Source organism: Callospermophilus lateralis, chromosome 7 (assembly GCF_048772815.1).
Source record: "Callospermophilus lateralis isolate mCalLat2 chromosome 7, mCalLat2.hap1, whole genome shotgun sequence".
NCBI classification, from domain to species: domain Eukaryota; kingdom Metazoa; phylum Chordata; class Mammalia; order Rodentia; family Sciuridae; genus Callospermophilus; species Callospermophilus lateralis.
The window spans coordinates 107,918,560-107,939,484 of NC_135311.1; the positions used below are offsets into that span (position 1 = coordinate 107,918,560).

The 20,925-nt window shown below is 52.5% G+C and overlaps 1 protein-coding gene across 1 annotated transcript in view; it reads left to right on the forward strand.

Moving 5' to 3' along the window:
• Positions 1 to 20,925, forward strand: part of Trabd2b (TraB domain containing 2B) — a 214,776-nt gene that overhangs the window by 181,238 nt on the left and 12,613 nt on the right. The window contains exons 3-4 of the mRNA XM_076862791.2: positions 245 to 391; positions 6,294 to 6,468. Of these exons, the coding sequence (XP_076718906.2) occupies positions 245 to 391; positions 6,294 to 6,468 (322 nt within the window). The remainder of the gene's footprint in view (positions 1 to 244; positions 392 to 6,293; positions 6,469 to 20,925) is intronic.

The following is a 20,925-nucleotide window of genomic DNA, read 5'->3' on the forward strand; positions in this document are numbered from 1 at the left end:
TAAGATATTGAAACCCAGAGCAGGAGGAGACGGGTGTGAGCAGAGAGCTAGAGATGAGCAGGCTGACCATGCTCAGAGCAGCGGGCGGGAAGCGGGAGGTATGGAACTATCTCCCGAGCCCCCTGGTGCTAGGTGCACACACCTGTTTCAGGCACGTTGCCCTGAAATCCAGAGAGAGGAGGACCATCCTAGAGGCCAGCCAGCCCTCAGCACAGCCCTGATGCCCCTCTCTTTCCTCGGCCAGGTGCTGTTTGCCCTGAACCAGACCCTGCTGCAGCACGAGAGCGTGCGGGCTGGGAGCCTGCAGGTGCCCTACACCACAGAGGACCTCATCAAGCACTACAACTGCGGGGACCTCAACGCCGTCATCTTCAACCACGACACATCCCAGGTGAGGCTGCTTCCTCTGCCCTAGCCCCACGGTCCCTATGTCTTCAGCTCAAAAGACCTCGAGTCAGGCCCATAGAAACCCATCTGACATTTATTAGACACCCATTGTGTACCAGGCATGGGCCATCTCCTCTCCAACCTTGATATGCGGGGGCTGTCATCCCCTTGACAGATGGGGAAACTGAGGCTCAGAAAACGGAAAAGCCTTGCTCAAGGTCACACAGCCTATAGTTGTTGAATTATCAATTTATCAAGAGCAGTGATTTGTGCCAGGTCTGTGTGGCTGTGGGGCCTTGGACCATGGAGCTTAGCCTATAACACCATGGAGTCCTCAGAGAGATTCAGTTCAACATCTGGGGAGACCAAGGCCCAGGGAAGAGAAAGCCCGTGGTTAACAATAAACTTGAACTCCACTCCAGCCCAGGACATTCTGCCTCCGTTAAAGTTCTAAAGGAAAGATTACCATTAGGCCATAGTGAGTAGGGTTCCAAGAGGGCTGAGCATAGTTTGTCCCTTCCCAGATTCCACCATGCTTCCTCATTGCTCTCAGGGTCAATTCCTAGACACTTTTCCTGGCATTCAGAGCCCTCCAGAAGCTGTCCTCTGCTGGTCTTGTCAGCCCAGCTCCCCACCCAGTCACCTTGCTTGTTCTGGAGGCCTACAGCTCTTCTCCTAAGGGAGCTTGTTCTTTCGTACCTCTGTACCGTTGGTCAAGGCCCCTCCGCCCCTCTGAATTCCTCCACCTTGGCCATGGCCAACTGTCACCTCCTCTGAGAAACCTTTTCTGATTCCCTGGGTGAAGTAAGATATCCCCCAGGTGCCTCTGTGGTCCCCTGTGCTTCCTCTGTCTCCAAGATGCCGCAGAATTAGGCAGAAGAGGCCCCTTCCCTGCTCAGGGCACCACCTGGGCCTTCCATTTTCCTCGGAGTCTCCGCAATGGCCTGTGCGCCGCGCTTTCTGCCCTGCTCCCAGCCCCTCCCCCTCTGGCTGTCTCCTCTATACACACTCCAGGGCCCTTGCTGACCCTGAACCCACATCATTTGCTCCTGCCTTCATGCTGGCTGGTCCCTCTGCCTGGAGTGCTCTTCCCAGGCATCCCCGTGGCCCACTCCTCTCCACCTTCAATACTTACAGAGTCGTCATCAGCTTAGTGAGGATGGAACCATCCACCAAGTGCAACCTAACCCCCCACTCCCACGCTTTTACATCCTTTATTATGCTCCACTTTTACCCCCGCCCGGCCTCGAAGATCCTCCAATGCAATAGATGCTTGATGTGCTCATTAGTGACTATTATGTGGTCCTTTCCCAGAGAACACAAGCTCTATGAGGGCAGAAGTTGGGTCTGTTTTATATTTTATATATCCCAACTGGCTAGAGCAGTCCCTGGCCCACAGCAGGACTCAGTAACTATTTGCTGAATGAATGAATGAATGAAATCCTTTGTAAATGCCAGGTACTATGCATGCAAAGGAACATGGTGGGGAGCCAGAGAAAATAGCCTCTATAGAGCTTACCCCCTGCTGGGGAGATTCAAGAAGCCATTGCTCTGTGGGGAGCAGTGTGGCTGGAGTCCATCACAGAAACAGCTAATCTAGTCAGGGCTGGGAAAAGCAGGAGAGATTCTTGCAAGGTGAGAAGCCACCGAACCTGAGTTGGCCACAGATAGAAAAGGAATGTTCCAGCAGAAAAAATTCATGTGAACCAGTCAGACACAGAGAGTAGAAGGTGGATTTAGAGTTCAGGACAGAGACGTGCCAGGGCCAAGCTGTGGTGTTCTGTCTGTGCCTGCTGGGTACCCTCCAGACACAGGCTCCCTGAGGGCACAGATAATGCTGTTCATCTCTTAGTTCCTGCTGCCAAGAGGACCCCTCAGAGCCTGGCACAGAGCATGTGCCAGTAAGCAACCATCAAACAAGCAAATATAGGCATATTATGTGCTCGGAGCAGCTTAAAAGGTGAAAAAAGAAGGAACCACAGACCCTGCTGTAGGAGGCTTGAGATTCTAAGGGCTCTGACTAGGTGGTAGAGAAGTGAAGGAGAGAACCCGGACACCACAAGGCTGGCAGAAATCTCATTAGTGACAGCATTATGGCAAGGCCTTGACCTGAATCACCCTCTGGGAGAGAGGTGGGAGGAGCTCTGGACAGAGAGGCTGGCCTGGCTATGATGTGGCCAGCCTGCAAAAGGGTATGAAGGACAAGGTCCTGGCCAGGCTATGGCTGGCGAAACTGAAAGAGGAAGGTGCAGGATGACCTCAGGGGATGGTGAGCTCACATTTTCTTTGGTCTGTGTTCAGAAGCACTGATGTGTCTCTGGTAGTAGAGAACTGCCTCAGGGGTCCTCCAGCAGTGCCCATACTGAAGTGGAAGAGAGGGCGAGAGGACTGGCCCACCCATAGTACCATAGCCACCCAGGATGCACACCAGAATGCTCAGGCAGAACCTACCCTTGAGCGGGACTAGGCAACTCTGCCCCAGAAACAGAAAGTCTTGTGTCAGGGTAGCAAGGCTGAACCCAGGGCTTACGGGATCTGGCTGTGGTGGAGCTGCATCTGCAGTCTGTGGAGGCTGAGGATATAGAGGATGTAGGGCTAGTCACTCTGCCTGCAGCCACAGAAGGCTTCATGGAGAGGGTGAATGGAAATGGGGCTCGGGAGTGGAGTTCACAGGGGAGAATAGAGGGAGGGGCTGGCAGGCAGAGCAGGCTGGTTGGTGGGGCATGGGGATGTGGGCCCACCTGAAGGCATGATTTTGCAGAGCAGGGGGCAGATCATGCAGGGGCAAAAACTCCTGCTGATGGTGAGAGCCTGGAGAGTCCGAGCCCAAGAGTGATGTGATCAGAAAGATGCCTCAGGCTGCAGCGTGGGGGAGGATAAAGCAGCCTCTGGAGGCCAGGCCAAGACAGGTACAGGCCCCAAGTAGACAGTGCTAAGGAAAGGGACTGGGTGCACCTTCCACTTGGTTCCTGCTTCCTTACTGCATTGTCCCCACCTTCAGAATTGACGGTGCCTTGGCTTCTGCAGCCCCCAAATCACTGGCACTGGCACTGCCCCAACACGGACTGGGCCATCCCGAGGTCCTCCCCCAGGAAGACTTGCCTATGCCCCCAGCCTACCTGAGGTGTAGGGCAGCTACATATATGTCTTGACCAAATGCGGACCCCTTTGAGAATGAATTACAATTCAAATTCAAAATGATTGACAGGTGTGGAACATCTTCAACCATAAACCTGTACTGTCCTGGCCAAACCAAGACATGTGGCCCCACCATCCCCTGCTTCCTGTGAGCTCCTTTCAGCCCTCTTCAAGCATACATCACACAGCACTCTTGTGGGCATGTGCGACTCCACTACTAGGCTGTGAGCCCCAACTGGGGCAGCAGACCAAGTCTAAGGGTGCTCCAGAGCCCCTACCCTGACACAGGGCTGGACCCGTGGAGGATCACAGAAGGTCCTGCCAGATGGAAGGATAAAGGGAAAGGGTTTGTTGAGATCAATGTCATCAGCAGACCTGAGCACTTGACCATCAGACCTGACCAGCCTGAGCCATCTCTCACAGCCCCATCAGCCCTGCCCACCCCCCAACCCAGACTGAGCTCTGGACCCTGGGGACTTTACATGTCCTCTTTGAAATGCTATCATACATCCTGCACTTAAACTTGTCATGGGAGATTTAAGGCCCCTGACTAGTCTAATGACATCATTAATTTGCTCCCATTTCAGCCCTGGCCCAGACCCAGGCCCCATCCTTGGCACAGAGTCAAGGCCCATCAGCATGAAAATGCAGAGAATGTCAGCCAGCAGCTGGACAGCCTGGGGAACCTGAGTGTCCCCCTGATTTCTTCATGGATTTGAAATTTAATTTTTTTGCTCTTGATCTTGTTAACTTTTTTAAACTCCCTAAGGAATAAGTGGAATTGCATTTTGTACCAGTATACAGTAATGGTTAGGAACCTAGGAGGAGGGGTCACATGATCACGGGTCCCAGAGACCCTTGGAAGAGGGAAGGGAAGTACAGTGTTGCCTTCATGGATCTCATGGTCTGATGACCCTCGACTTGTCCTCTCCGTCTCTACCCGCAGCCCAAAACCTCCCTTCACAGGCTGCCTGCGTCCTCACACAAGAGTGATGCAGCCAGCGCCAGCCCCTAAGCTAGGTGTGTAATAGATGACATTTGTGGAGACTTCCTTTGTGCCATGCACTGTGTTAAGCACTTTCCAAAACATGTAATCCCTACAATAATGTATCCCCCCTCCCCCCACCTTATTTCCAGTTTGGAAACTGATTCTCCCAGAGGCCAAGACACCTTCCAGTTAGAGTAAGGCCACCCAGCTAGTAAGCTGCAAAAGAGGGACTCCAACCCAAGGTGTCCTGGCTGTCTAACTTACACATATAACTGCTCTACTTTACTGCCTCTCGGCCTGTCCACTCACCCACTCACACTGATTGAGCAAATGTTTATGTGTTGGTATAGTGTGGTCTCACATTCTGCAAGCAGGGAGAGAAGTGGAAGTTGGGGAAATGAAAGACCAGGTAAAAGGGATTCTGCAAGCAAAAGTCAGGAGACGGTAGTGAAACTGATGGGTTGTGGGGAAGGAGAGGCTGTCTGTGACTCACTGCCTCCATTTTTTCCTTGGCCCCATGCATACATTTGAGGAGATGGTGCTGGCTGGCTAGGCTTGCAATCCAGATTGGAAAGGTGAAACGCTGGGCTTCAAAGAACACAGGAGAGCAATTGAAGTCAGGAAGGGTCAACATCAATGTATGTTCAAGTTTTAGGACCTCTCAGAGGGGCACTTTGTCCAGGTCACCAGGAACCCAGAATGACAAAGATTCTGTTTTTGAACTCAGACAGCTCTCTGCATAGTTTAAGAGCACATTAGCAGTGTCATTGCCAGTCCCCGTGACTGGCTGTGGAGGGCAGGATGATGAAGGGCCCAGGGCTGAGAAACCTTGGCAATTCTAAGACAGGTTGTGGAACAAGTGTCGAATGAGAGAAGCTGTGGTCCTGGGGTTGAAATTTTCAAGAAGGGACCAAAAATATAAGAGGGGCGGGGGGCAATGCTGTAGTTGTGGCTCAGTGATAGAGCACTTGCCTAGCGTGTATGAGACACTAGGTTTAATCCTCAGCACCACATAAAAATAAGGGAGAGAGAGAGAGAGAGCGAGCAAAGGGTTTGTGTTATGTCCTGAGAAGTTGGGGAGCCAGGGGTGGGTAGACATTGGAAGAACTGAAGGTAATGCTACCCCTTCTCTTCTCTGTAGAGTGGGGTGAGCCAAATGCAGTTCAAGGCAGCATCCCATTTAATCCCCATGAAAACATCAGTCCTGTCCTATAAATGAGGAAAACTGGGGATCAAAAATGTTAAGTAACTTTCCCAGCACCACACAGTATCAGACAGGGTTGAGAAAGCTCATGTCTACCTAATTCCATACCTTGTGGTCTTCCTGCAACACCAAGCAGATAGATTGACCCCCACACCCTCTTGCTGAACAGAATTCATTGCATGTGGCAGTGCTAGGCTCAGCACTAAAGGGAGAGATGAGTATGGTCCCAGCATACTCATACTCAATGTCTAGGAGCTGAGGTTCACCAGGGCAGATCAGGAGACAGGATGGCACACGTACCATTGCAGTAGCCAGGATTCTCGGGATAGCTCTGTCACTTCACTAGCTGAGTGACTTTGCACATATCTCAGGATATTTTCTGCTCTTGTTTGCTTCATCTGTAAACAATACTCATTTCAGAGGGTATTGGAATTGATGACAGGCATGCACGAAGCATGTAGCCCACTGTCCAGCCTCATAAAGGTAAGTTGCCCAGCCCTGCCTGTGCCGCGTGTGTATCTGATATGCACCCTGCTCTGTCAAGAATGGAAGGTAGCCTCTGTCTTGCCTTTGCAGCTACCCAATTTTATCAACACTACCCTCCCACCGCATGAGCAAGTGACAGCCCAGGAGATTGACAGCTACTTCCGCCAGGAGCTCATCTACAAGAGGAATGAACGCATGGGGAAGAGGGTCATGGCGCTTCTGCAAGAGAATGAAGACAAGATCTGCTTCTTTGCCTTCGGAGCAGGTTTGGAATCCTGACCTCTACTTCATGAAGGGAAAAGTCAAGGCCCAGAGTGGGGCAGGAAAGCAACAGAGCTGGGACCTAAACTCTCCTTCGGCTATGGACAAGGGTCCTTCCATAACAGACCTTGTAGGCTAGGGAAGTGACCCTGCCAAGTCAAGGTTAATTTCCCAAGCTCTTTCCTGCCCCAGGGGCCATACTGAGGGCTTCCACAGTCCATCCCAATCTCAGGCCCACCCAGTAGAGCCAGAGTTGAGGCTGTGAGGGCCAGGGGAGGTGCTGGGCTCTGGCAATCGACAGTCCTGGCTCTAGGTCCCACTCTACCTGAGTCACCTTAGCTATTACCTTCTCAAAGTCTCAATTCCCTCTTCCATAAATGGGAGTTGATAACCATAAGTATTTGATGAATTTCCAATGTCTGCCTTTAGAGTGGTTGTAAGAATTAGTGACAGCATTTAAATAACCTGTCACATAATAAGAACTCAAAATGGCAGCCAAAATGACCATCATCACCATAACACATATAATCACAATATGGATCCATGAACTTGATGCTCTCTGTTGGGGGATCAGCCTCTTCATGTAGAAGTTCATGCAGATGTTCAGGTGCAGGGCTTGCTGAGCATCTCTCTTCTCCCTCATTCTTCCTTCTTTTTTCCTGTGGATGTCTCTGCCAGTGACAGCAATGTTTATCTTGGGACCAGGATATGACATGTCTTCAGTAACTTTGCTCAATAGCTTATAGCAGCATTTTTTTTCTTGCTAGAATTACCTGCAATTTGGGTTGACAGAATTCACTTCCTGTTTCTTGAGAATTAAAGATGATGTCTACAAGTATATTCACCATGCCTGGTGCCAGGCTCATCACTGCTGTCCCCTGCCCTCCCTTTCCCTGGCCCATCCTCAGACACACTTCCCTCCAGGTTCAGCACTCAGTCTAACCCACAGGGGACCCTATGGATGCCCTGACTTTATGATAGGATATGTCCAGTGTTTGAGGTCTGCCCCTCCACCACCCGTTCAACCCCAAATACTTCAAGGGCAAGAGCCAAGGGTACATCTGTCTGGGCTGCTCTTTCCTCCTCTGCATCCCCTAGGGACAAAGAAGGGGCTTAGACACTGACACAGGCCCTCAGAGACAGTCCCACAGCAGCTAGACAGAAAGAGACCTGGGCTCATGTTAGAGCACTTCCATGGCCCACTATGGCCTTCAGCAAGACTAGTCCCTTCTCCCAGCCTTAGTTTATTCATCTGAACAGGAAGAGCCAGGACTGACCTGGGCCATCTAGGATTCTAGGAGCTGTTCAGACACAGGTGTCAGGGAAAGTAGAGGTCTCACAGAGGGTCTGGAGGAGCCTGCAGGAGCAGAACATTGTCTGATCTCATAGAGAGGGCAGGGCCATCTCCTGCTGCAGGACACCTGTCAAAGGCCTAGTATGAGTCAGGACACTTGGAGGACCCATGCAGAGAATTGGTCCTCAAGCACCCTCTCCCACTCCTTCACCACCCAGAGGCCCACCACCACCCTGTGGTCCTCTGGGCAGTGCATCCTGCACTGGAGCAGCCTCAGATGACTCCAACGGGCAACCAGTGTGTGTCATTCACCTCCATCCTCCCCCTTAGCCCTGGGAGGAGTCCCAGAGAGCGAGTCTGAGACAGGCCAGTGACAGCCAGCTGCCCCACTTGAATAGATGGTTCCCACCTGCCTGCCCCAGGGCCCAGGACCAGAGTCACCCAGCACCTGGGTGCTCTCAAGCTCTCTTCTGTGGCAGAGGAAACTGTGTCTAAAGAGGAAAAGCACAGCAGTGTGGGCAGCCCTAGATGCTGACCTCCTCTCCTGAAACTCCAGATCCATGGAGGCCAATATCCACTCAATACCAGGCCAGCACACAAGTGTCATGCCCAGCTCCACTCTCCCATCTCCAGAAATCTGTCAGGCACTGGTCAGATCTGCAGACAGACCACCAGAAAGACCCCAAACTCATTCACTCTGTCCCTCCCCCCACTGCTAGCCCAGTCCAAGCCTTCTCAGCTCCCACTTCCTTGCCTTCTCCCGCCCCTAGACTGCTCCCCACATTATAACTGGTGGATGGGGCTGCGTCTGTCTCCCACCCTCCCCTTGGGCTCTGGAAGGGTAGGCACCACTTAATCGTCTCTGTGTCTTTGATGTTGAATGAAAGAATGAACATTGACCAGAGCTCCCATCCTGGTCTCCCCTGGTCTGGTGAGCTTCTTAGGCTAAGCTGGCAGGAAAGTGGGGTAAAGCAGCCCCACCTTGCTCTCATAGACCCTCCATGCAAAACAACAGGTCTGGAGCCACACACAGCTGCTGGTGGCTGCCCCTTCTTACTCAGCTATGCCTAGAACAAATGGCCAACTCTGCACAGCAAATCTCTCAACCCAGGAATTATGCAGCCTTCCAGCCTCAACTAGCCATGGGCAAACTGAAGGCCACAAGGGCAGGGGCATGAGCAAAGCTCAATGAGCTGGGGACCGAGCCAGTCAGGACACCAGTCAGGAAGCTGTGACCCAGAACTCTGCACAGTGAGCAGGGCAGCCAGCCAACAGAGTGGGCCTGTAGCAGACAGAGTACTGGCCCAGAACGTGTTCACACAAAACTGGTGACAAGAGCCTACTCTGCTCTTTAGGTTCCCGTGGGCACGTCACTCCCAAGTCCCACACCAGAGGACAGGCTGAAGGATTTATGCCCAGGACCCCAGTGGCACACTCCCTCAGTACAGCGCCTGTCTGGGGCCTCTGTGGGTCCATTGTGGGGCATCCCAGGCTGAGAAGGGGGACTTTGAGGCTCAGCTGGCCTCCTGTTGCCAATCCTTGCTGGGTCCTCAAGGAAAGCAGAGGAACCCCAAGGCTGCAGGAATGAGGAGGGCCCACACCACCAGAGAGACACCTAGCCACCCCAGGCATGTGTCTACTCACTCTAGAGACTCTCTGAGCCAGAATCCATGGGTGTTTCCAGAGAATATCTTAGGAAATAGCCTCACCAGGTGTGGGACCAGGCACTGCCAAGGTCCTGCCCTTCCAGGCTGGTGTCCTGTCCTAACATGGTAGGTCACCTTTGGAATCCAGTCCAGGAAAAGAAGGTGAGAGATTGAGCCTCTAACTGCCTGGACCCTCCAGCACTTATGAAGAGCCTTCCCCACCCAGCTCCATAACCCTGCCCTGTGAGCCCAGCAGGATGGGCAGAGATGCTCACTCCTGCGGGCAGTCTGGTCCTCCTCTGTGCTGCTCTCCAGGGGCTTCAAAGGCTGAGATCTTGTCAGGAGGCCTGGATGTGGCTCTACCACTGTCAGCTAGGAGACCCTAGGAAAAGCCATTCCACCTCCAAGAGCCTCAATCTCTCGTCTATAAAATGGGGATAATACACTTGCCTCATTAGATTAGCTAGATACATTCATTCTGTTTTGGTAGAGGGATTATTTTAATAAAAACACCTAGTAAGTGCCAGCCACCATGCCAGGTTCTTCCATGAGATGGGTTTAATTACAGTTTCCTCATTTTGCACATGAAAACTAAAGTGCAGATGAGTGGCTTTCTCCAGGCCCACAGATAAATCTTCAACTTGTGCCCTGGCCTTCAGATCCCAGTCTTAGCCCTTTCCAGCACACTGTACCCCTGCTGGATGTGTTCAGAGCTGTTGGTAGTAGCCTGCAAAAGGGTGTTTGTTTAGCTGACACATCTCACAGATGTACGTGTGTGCTGGTGTCTGAGATGTTACAGCAATGTGGCACAACTTGACCTCTCCCAGGAGTTATGCAGCAGGTTCACAGATAGTATAGTCCAGACATGCAAGAGAAAAACACCTGGCCACCTGCTATTTGTCAGGTCCTGGGTGAAAGACCCATGCCCAGGTGATATCTGGAGGCCCAGATGGAAACCCTGCCTCACTGGGAGTTGACTGTGGCCAGTGTGGTAAGCCCAGGTGTTCTGGAACACACCACGTGGACACTGCCATGGGTGATGTATGCCAGCCCATGAGGAGAGGAGGCCCATTCTTAACTACCAGGCTCATGCATGTACACAAGAGCCTCTGAGATCTCCTAGTCCATTCACTTGCAGAAGTAGATTCTTGGATTTTTTTTCTAATTGGCAAGTAACTCCTTGGCAAGGAGCATGATGGTAAACTCTTTATTAGCTAAATTTCTTCAATTTGCAGGTTTATCTGGTGTTCTGAAATTATCTCGTTTACATTATTTGAAATTAAAACATCCGTTATTTTAAAAAATTGTGGTGACAGAAAGGGGTCTCAAGGTCCTTCCTGAGCAAAATAAAAACTGGAGAAAATATTTATAAAAACTGGTAACTATGTTTCCCCCAATTCACCCTCCTGTTGTTGAAGACAGGAAAGTGTTGAGCATGCTCAAGACACAATGGAAGAATGCCTTAGGATGGCTGAGGTTGCACAAACAGAGAAAAAGAGGTTCCAAGAGCCAGGAAAGGAGGGAGCAGAGATGAGGTAGAGGAGGACACCTCTTCACCTGAAACCAGAGAAAGGGACGGAGAGGCCCCGCAGGCAGGTAGCTTGGTGGTGCAAAGGTGAGTGAGTCCTCTACTGATGGCTTCTAATCAGAGCTCCATTCTCTAAGTGGAAGGTGTAGTCATCTGCAGGGAAAGAGGAGGAAAGTGGGAAGGTTCTTAATTTGAAAAGAGGAGAATATTTGGTATAAATGCAAGAGAGATTGGCTATAAGACCCACCAGGACAGGAAGTTAATAGATTCAACACATGGGCCAACTGTGATTGATTGGTAGTAGCTACCTGGAGTGTGATGCTATACAGGGAGATCAAATCACATCAGAGTCCAACAGAGAAAAGTCCTGCTTGATCTGTGATGTGTGCTGTGGACTGTAATGCCAGCACATGCCTGAAACGTACCTACTTTTTCTGCTAGGAACAAGGACCCGTGACACTGACAAGTAGCAAGTTTTAATATTTTCTCTGGCAACACTGAACAGCTGGAGTGCCAAGGCAGATGCTGTCTCCCAGTTCTTGCTCCTGATTTTACCCTAGCACCGCCTCCTCAGTGACCACCCCATTACAAGTAAACTACTCCAGGACAGGGCCCACTCACCTCAGAGTTGTCAACACCTAGTAGACGTTCTAGAAAGACACGCTGGACCATGCAGACAGACGCCCATTCATTCCATTCAGTCACATGGTATCTCCTGGGCCCCAGGCCTCATGGTGGTGGTGGGTGTGTGGAAGATGTCTCAGTCCTGGGCACTAGAAGAGAATGACAATTTTAGTACTAATTACAAGGAAAAGGGTTTTCTCAAGGTAATTAGTCATTACCTATGAGTCCTCCAGCCCTTTTTTTTTTTTTTTTTTTTTCATGTAGGAACTGGGAGAACTGGGTTGGAACATGAACCAGATTCAGAGGTGAGCCAGGTACCCTCGAGGGCCCATTCATTTCCCATTCACTGGCTCTGACAGCCAGTGGTTGTCACACAATCTATATCCCTAGCACACTATGGTGGGAATAGAAGGCTAACTTCTGACATTCCAAAATCCTTCCTCCCCAATATTCTTCTAAGATTGCCTGGTTCTAACATACTAACATTCTAGCAGGATAGCACTCTCACATTCTAGTACGATTTGCTTCAACTACTCTTTGGGGAGAGTCTTTGAGAGAAGTGAGTCTTTGGGAGAAGTGTAGGGCTAAGAGCCTTCCAGGACCTGGAGATCCCTCCTGGTAGGGCTGTTACCACCTGCCACACAAGAAGCAAAAGTCCAAACAGAAAGCAGGATTTGAAGGGTTCTAAAGCAGGTCTGTGAACGTTATAGACAGAGCTACCGTCTCTGAGTGTCCACATATCCATCACATTCAGCCACCAAGTTCCTGTCTTTTTCCTACACTGCTGAAGTGCAGCAGACCCATAATCAGAACCATTCAATCATGCTTCTGCGGCTGGAGCATGAGCCGATGAGCAATGAAGACCCCAAGTTGAGAGCGAAGAGAGATATAAGCTCCAAACATATTTTTATTAATGGCAACAACAATTGCTCCCTGGAGAATGGGCACCATCCTGCTTGAAGAGCACCCATATCCATCAATTCATATGACCCCACATCCTCAGTTTCTCCTGGAGGGAGACAAGATGGTATTTCTCATTCCATTTGCCAAATAGGCACACCAAGTGCAGATGGGACGTCCAAGAGTCTGCGAACTGGAGTGAAATGCTGCTAGTCCTCTCAGTGATTCTTGCTGATGACCAACTGCCCTAAGAAAACCACTTAGCTGGTTCTTAGACCTTCTGTCTGCTAAGAATGTCCTTCCCCTCTTCTACTGGGCTCCCTCCAAGTCCCAAGGTTTCCCTCTCACAGCTTTGCTCAGGCTGAGCATATTTATCTTAGCTAAGTCCAGGCTGCCCACTGCCCACTCCCTGCATACTGAGAAGGTGTTTCACCCCCTACTTGTTGAATGAATGACTGCACCAACCCCAAGGTTTAGAAGCAGAAGGGCCCCTGCCCCTGCATCACCCCCTTGCAAAACAAGGTCTAGAACTGAGTCTTCTGCCCCATGCTGGGAAGCTAGGGGGTCCAGCAACATCATATCTGCCCTTTGGAAGGTGAGACAAAGAAAGGTATTGACAAATAGAAAAGACCTAAGAGGAAGAGTCCCTGGTCCTGTTGACTAAACATGTGGGCAGAGGCCGAGGAAGTGGTTCAGTGTTAAGCAGGAGGGTTTTTATGGAGAGGAGGCAGCAAGATGGTTAGGAAGAGAATCAGCAAAAAGGGAAAGAAAGGACAAGGGGGAGTGTTAGGTCAAGGCCATGAAAGCAGAAAAGGGAAACAGCCAGGTGTCCTACAAATGTCTTGCTTTCGACCTTGTGTGTGACTTCCCCCTACCACCTGCACAGTAAGGTGCTTAGACAAAGTGAGGTATCAACCTCTTCTAGCCCCAGCACCCAGCAGTTACATGCTTGTTAGCAAAGGCTTCAGCACCTGGCACTGAAGGAGGCAAGCTATGTCAGAGAAGGCTTCCTGGAGGAGGTGAGAGCCCATGGAAATGTCCCCTGCACAGGTCCCCTCATTGTGCCCAGAGTCCTCAGACTAAGACCCATACCCACCTCCTTCCCAGCTGGATTTTCCACTCAGTGAGTGGGCTCAGGAACTGAAGCCCCTCAGAGCTTGAGACTGGCCCTAGAATAGCAGCCATGGTCCTTCTAGGGCCTTTAAACCTTAGAAAGTAGAGAGAGCACACGCCCAGCCCAGCTGCTCTCCTCTCCCAGGCAAGCATCCCCTGGCCTGCCACCCAGCCTCTGGAAGTGTTTCAGAATTTCCAAGGATGATGCTTCAAAGGAGCCCTGCCGCCCACCACAGATACATCTGGCTGCTGGCACATCTGCTATGGGCTGTGATCCTTGGCCAGAGGCGCTGTTCCTAGTTCAGCCCAAAGCACCCAGGGGGCCAGAGCAGCATCCCCCTCCTGACTCCTCCATAGCTTTCCTGCTCTGGAACAGGGAGAGTCAAGAGGAATGGAGAGTGATATCCCAGCCTGTATCCCTGGGCTGCTCTTTGAAGGAGCAGTTATGGATCTCAGCTAGAGGCTTGGCACTCTTGCTGGATGGAGAGTGTGGGGAAGGTGAGAGGAGAGGAAGGGGTCATAGGTTTAGAGCAGGTGCTTTGAAGGCAGACTGTGTCACCTAGAAATTCATGGCCTCTCTCATGAGAACTAGCCTTGGGCAGATCAGTTGCTCTCCCCATCCTCAGAGGCCTCCTCTGTGATAAGCCTAAGAGTTAGTGGGCTGGCCCTTGTGCACTCAGGGCCTGGCATGGCCATCTCATTCCATCAGTGTGACCTGGTCCCTCGGAGCCTGCAGTCCTCTAGGGACAGAACTCCCATACCAAGAAAGGAGGACAGGGCAGAGGGAATGAAATATTCTGTGGCACCACAAGGAAATCCCTAGAGCTGGGGTCACCTCCAGGGACAATGAGGCCCAGCAAGTGGGTAGACCTCTATCCCTGCCCAGGTTGCTGGCCAACAGGGAGTCCTGGGGCCCTGAGATGCTGTAATTCAGGAAAGGGGTCTGCAGAGTTACAATGGGTGATTACCAGGGCTGAGCACTGACCCTTGCAGTCCACAGAACCCATCACAAGCCACCTCCTGTGCTGGCCAGGGATCACCCTGCACAGTCTGCCTGGATTTGAAATGGTCTTGCTTAGGAGGAAAGGGGACCATCTCTGAATCATCACAGGGTCCCCAGGGCTGGCATATGTCTCACATGTAGTGAGCCCCAGTAAAGTCTTGTGGAGAAAGTACTGTGGGCTCCCAGCCCTCAGGGCCCAGACTTAGGTCAAAACTCCCAGGGCTTATGTCCTTACCCCTGGGACACTGCATTCACAGAGGAGGCTTCCTGATCTCTAACCACATGCTAATTTTAAAAGGATCTTACCCAAATAAAATGAAAGACTCAAACCTTGAGGGTTTTAGAAGAACCAAGAGCAATGGGGGACACCTTCTAAGAGGAAGTTCACACCTAGGGGAGGTCCTGAGTGGGACCCAGTCTGGACAACTGTCAGAGACATGTGGCACAAGCCCAGAGCAGATCCTGCTCCAGAGGAAGCCTTCTCGGTCTCCAGAGCCTCAGCCTCCACAGCCGCCTCCACCGTCCCTTGACACAGATACACCCCATGCCGTGCTTGGGCTTAGACCCAGCTCTGCTCCAGCTCTGCCCCTTTCTGCCTGCGTGACACTGGGCAAGTTGTGTTCGCCTCAGCAGGACTCTCATGAAGCTGAATGAGTGAATGAATCCAAAGCATTTGGCCCATTCCTAGCGCTGGAGCAATGATAGGCGGGTTGCTCCTCTTAGTATTTCTATCTGCCTTTGCAATACTGAGGGCAGAGCCATGCTGGCCAGCGATGTCCCGGGGCTCTTTCATTTCTGACATCCTACATTCCAGCACCCCCCACAGCAGAGCAGGAATTAAAGCCTGCTAGGGCGGCAAGATGCGCTGGTTCCACACAGACATCACCAACTCCCTGTAGGGTGCCAGTGTCCCCCTTGGCACAGGCCTGACCAGCACGTATCAGCCTTACACATCCCCAGGGATGGAGCACCACCTCCCTTACCGTTGGGCAGAGAATTCTTTGATCGCAGCCAAAATCTGCCCCTTCACCTTGCGCTGAAGCCGTCAGAATCCTATGACTGGTCCCTTTGCCCCAAACCTCACTGAAGCCCACCTGGCCTTTCCCTGTGTGTTCCAATTGCAGGTTCTGCTGGTGCAGACCCACTCAGCGGCTCTCCTCCCTGCGCCTGTCCTTGCGCTGCCCTCTGCCTTCCTGGAACACCCTCCCACCTCTCCCTCTGGGTCCCACACCTTCCTCTTCAGCCCCACCCTCCCTGGCATCTGTCCGTCACTTCATGGCTCATGCCTGTAAGTGTTTGTTAGCCCGTCTCCCCCTCCACACTGTGACCTCCTCGGGGGTAGGGACTCTGTGCCTCGGCTTCAGGTCTGAAGCTGGGTGCAGAGGAGGCCAGCTACGGAAGAGGAGGCTCGTGTCTGCCCGCTCACTGCCACACATTCCTTGGCCGACTGGAAGCTCTCGGTGCCCCCAACTGTCCATCCCTCTGCTGGCCCACCCATCCAGCCCTCCTGTCACACTTCCTCGAAAAAACAAACACTACTGTAGCTTGATATCCTGCCGGAGGCCCCGGCTATGAGATTCTCATTTGAAAGTTTCCCTTGCATTAATTTCAGACGGAACATAAATACGGGCTTGGGATTCCTCCTCCAGGAGGAGAAAGCTAGAGCCCCGGCGTACTCACTGGAGAGAAAACATGTGTGCTGGCCCACGTTACTTTGGGGCCTGTGCAGGAACATCTGGTTCTCCCCTCCTCCTCTGCCCGGCCCCCAACGTGATCTTGAAATTGCCCTGTTAATTGGTGTATTGTTCTCACTGAGCATTCGCACACTTTTCTCTCCAATCTGCTGAACCTTGGAAGGTGCACAAGTTTCTGACAATTTCCTGCCCCCAAATGTGAACTCGGGATCCCTCACCGCTGCCAGTTCTTCACGGTGGGGGCACCGGAACATGCAGCGAACTGGAACATCTCTGAGTTGAAGTCCAAGCTTTGCCTCTTACCACGTGTATGACCTTGGGCAAGTCCCATCCCCTCGCTGAGCCTCAGTTTCTTATCTGTACACTGGGGACCTTCCAGGGGCTGCTTGTGAGGATGAAATGAAACAGTTCAGAAGCATCACGTACCTGGGAGCTTCGTGAAGTATGAGTGTGTGCGTTCAGGTCACCTGTAATGGGAGCACAGGGGTGGGAGGACTCAGGAGACCCTGGGACCCTCTGTGGGGAAACGGCCCCAAGGATGGAGAGGAAACTTCCCAAGGTCACACGGTCAGTTGATGAGCTGGGCTTTCTGTTAGGCCCTGTCCTACCAGCCTTCCTGCATCAGCGGAGCATTTGGGACTCTCCGGCTGATCAGCTAGATCTGGCCTGTGCTCTGCTCCCCAGCCTGTGCCCCACTAGCCAAGCTGAACCACCCTGTGTGGACTCCTTTCCACAGAGTGCACAGCCCCACTCGCACTCAGAAGAAAGGGAGCCTGTTTCTCTGCTCTGAAACGTCACAGGGCTGGTCCCTCTGAGCAGTGCACCATGTCTTACTGTGTATAAATATTCTTTAAGTGGGGCCCTGGCTTATTTCAGGGGAGGCAAGCGCCCACCCACCCCCATCAATTTGAAGACCTGTGGTCTCCCTCCAGGCCTTCGGCTTCTGGATTCTCTTTCTCGTCTCTCCCCTTCCTCCGGTGTTCTCCTTCTCTGGCTTCTCTGTGTTCCAGGTCTCATTGCCTAGTCCTTGTCTCCATCTCTTTCTCTCTTTGTCTTGGTGTCTCTCCCTTTCTCTCTCTCCCTACCATTGTCTCTGTCTCTTACTGTCTGTCTCTCCACTTCTCCTTTTTGTCCTTCTATCTGTTCCCACAGGTCCTGGAGCTCTCCTCCTCTTGCATGTCCCTCTCTGAGACTCTCAATGCTCTTCTCTCTACCTCCTTCTCTTTGTCGCCGCAGGTCTGTGTGCCCCACCCACCACGACCCTCCCTCCCTCCTTCTCTGCTCACCCGTGCCTCTGCGGATGATATGGAGGAGGCTTCCTGCAGAGAGCTGGCCAGAGGACAGCTGGAAGCCAGTGCCGAAGGGCTAAGCTGCTGAGCAGCAGCCAGGAGACCCTGGGAGCGTAGGCCAGGCAGGCCGAGTCCAAACTCCATGAGGCCCTTTTGGAAACTTTCCACAACCTTCCTTGCAGGTTCCAGAATGGGTGTGGTACATTTTTCAGGATTTCTGACCCAAGAGACAAGCTTCAGCCCTGTCTGCCAGCCCCTGGGGACAACACATGCTGAACCCTGGCTCAAGGGTTGGTGCAGAGGGCGAAGCTCCCGAGGTTGGTGGAATGTGGAGAAGTATCACCAAGAGACAAGGCAGGGGATGAATGGAGGGGACTCGGGTCTCGTGGGGTAGGATGAGATCACGGAAAGGATGCGGAGTAACAGGTTTTGTCACTCATTCACTCACAAATGTTCACGGAGTCACTGCCGGGCATCAGACTTGGGCTTGGCTCTGGGAACAAAGATGGGTCAGAAATGGCCTCACTCTAGAAGAGTTGGGAGTCCCCCCTTCGGGTGGCTCTCTGGGAGCCATTGTTCTGACAGTCCGCTCTGGGGTATGGGAAGGTCAGTGTAGCAGCGGTAGGGAGAGGGGACTAAGGAGAACAGGATGGTTTCTACAGAGGCTCAGGCAGCAGGTGGTAGTGGCAGGGGCAGTCCCATGTGTTTAAGAGGAAACATCAGAGGTCATTGGTGACTGAAGGAGGATGAGGAGGGAAAGGAATCCACACAGGGTGGTTCAGCTTGGCTGGGGAGGACTTTTCTGGAAAGCAGGGCAATCTTGGTTGGTAGGTGCTAAGGAGCATTAGGTAAGCTGTGCACAGGTGGCTGGACAGATGAGTCTGGGCCAAGGGGACAATTCTAGAGTCATCAGCCTTGTGTGGTACTTGAACCTGGCAGGGTGCATGACTTGTCCCTGGAGTGAGCGGAATGAAGAGCAAAGAGACCAAGGGCAGGACCCCAAGTGCCTTGGCATTATTAGGCAGGAGGAAGAAGCCCACAAGGAACACAGCCAGAGCCATGCGGGGTAGTGAGGAATGCAGGAGAGGGGCCAGGGACCTGGGGAGTGCAGCTTTCATCAACCCAGCTGCGGGGTCCTGTGAGGTCAAGCCCCAGAGAGGGAAGGGTGGGGGGAGCACAGGCTGGGTGTGCATGACCACGCAGACCACACGGCATGGCGCACCTGGAGGTGTACAAGGAGCAGAGGGAGGACACCATTCTTCACCCCCAGAGCAAGGGAGGGGCAGATGTGGCTTGCAACCGGAGAGGATGAGAATTTCAAAAGATCAGGATCTCCCCTGATTGCTGCCATCTTCTCCAGATATGGCAAGTCTTCTGTTCAGAGCAGCAGTGGTCTGACACCCTTGAGTTGAGGGAATACAGGGAAGCACCAACCAGATCCAGGAAACACTGCCACACGGTGCTCAGGATCCAGTGGTGTCCTGAGAGGCCCTGTGGTCAGGGCTGTGTTGGGGCCATGCCGGGGCCTAGGCCCATCTGAATTCCTCCTCCGCCCAGCCCCAAGCCTCCAGCAGTCAGCAGATACTTGCTGCTGCTGCTCCACTGCAGCCTGACACATGCTGCCCTCCCTGGCTACTCCTGAAATCCTCTGGGTGGACACAGAGACCAGTGTTGGACCATGAGGCCCTTATCTTTAAACTCAGGTCTCCATGGAGGCAGAGGGATTCCCTCTTTTGCCAGGAACAGAGTCCAGGGGCTTCTGGCAGAGGTGTGCAGCCAGGACACTGCAGGCCACCACTGCCTGTGCCCTGCTAGCCCACCCATGCCCCAGAGCAAGCCAGAAGATGGATGCTTCTGGACTAGCCAGAACTGTCAGCTCATCCATCATTCATGAGAGCTCTGGCCTTTCCAAAAGATGTCCACTCCTACCTCATTAGAGCTTTATCACTTTCCCCCAAGGAGCCAAAGTGCTATGGATTCATCTGATATATGGGAAAATGGAGGCTGGTGGAAGAGAAGCCACTTGTCCAGGACCATGGACTGAGGAGGAGACTCAGAGCTTGGCAAGAGCATAGGTCTTCTGTTCTCAACAGCATAAGTCAGGGCCAGAGCTCCAGAGGGGCCTGTTCATGTCTGTGCTCTCCAGGTCTCTTTTGTAGTTAGCTTCCCCACACACACCCGACTCCCATCCTACCCTCTGCACATGCCATCCTTTCCCAAGTACCACTCCACTCCCATACTTACCTTATTGCCTAAGCTACCCCCCAGAAGTCCCCCCTACCCCCAAGCTGACTTGGATGTCTCCCGTGTACCCACACCAGCTGCCATGTGTCTGCTGCATCATCCTTAGTACTCCAATCACAAGAGCCCCATTTTCAAGAAAAACTACCTGGAATGGCCCCTGCCTAGACACCACTGTCCAGCGCAAGATAGCATTTAGTGTTGGCTAAGCAAATGGAATAAATTGGTAGGGAGTGGGAGGAATGGGAATGTCTTTCCATAACAGTCTCAAGTCAAACAAAAACCTCTGTACAGATTGAGCTAGAGGAGCCATGGACACCATGCAGTATAAACCGCCTGAGGGACGGGAGGGTGCTGCGTGTGCCCAGGGTTTCAGCGGAGGGGATGCTGGTCCATAACATCTGGCCTTCCTAGTCCAGTGGTCTTTCCCATGATCCCCAGGTGGGACTGCAGGGACTGTGGGTGATGGGCAACCTGGGAGAGGAGAGGGGTCTGGCAGGCCACAGGGCTGTAGGACAGGCCCCTCTGCTCCAGCTTTTGCACAGGCCCAGCCAGGGATTCATCTGCGCCGGAAGCCTGTCCATTCCTGCCAGCTTGTCCATTCTCTGTCCTCCTCCACCTCCCTGGGGCTGTCAGCATGCTGACCTTCCTGCTTCCCACCTGTCACCACCCATCACAGGCAATCAGAGTCAGAGGGCAGAGATATCCCCCCAGGTCTGGGATGAAAGGTGAGCAGGAGCGGGGAGTGGCCTCACAAGACTGACTCACAGTGGGAGGGGCCAGGGCCCTGGGCAAGCACCCAGCCAACGCTCACATTGAGTAGGAGGGAATCTGAGGACTGGGAAACAGAGGGGCATTGCAGGATGCTGATTCCCAGCAGCCCCTGCTTTCACAGTCACTTGGCCTTTTGAGGATTGTCCCTAACCTGAACCTGGGAAAGGCTTCCCCTGAGTTCTCAGACTTCATGTCTGCATTAAAAAAAAAAAAAAAAAAAAAAAGACATTTCCCCTCTCTCTTCTGCAGATTTACACTAAGTTCTCCATTTGTATATTCACAGTGCCTGGTACAGAGCAGGTCACAGGGTCAGGGCATCATAAATGTTTGCTGAACAAATGAATAGTGGAGGGGG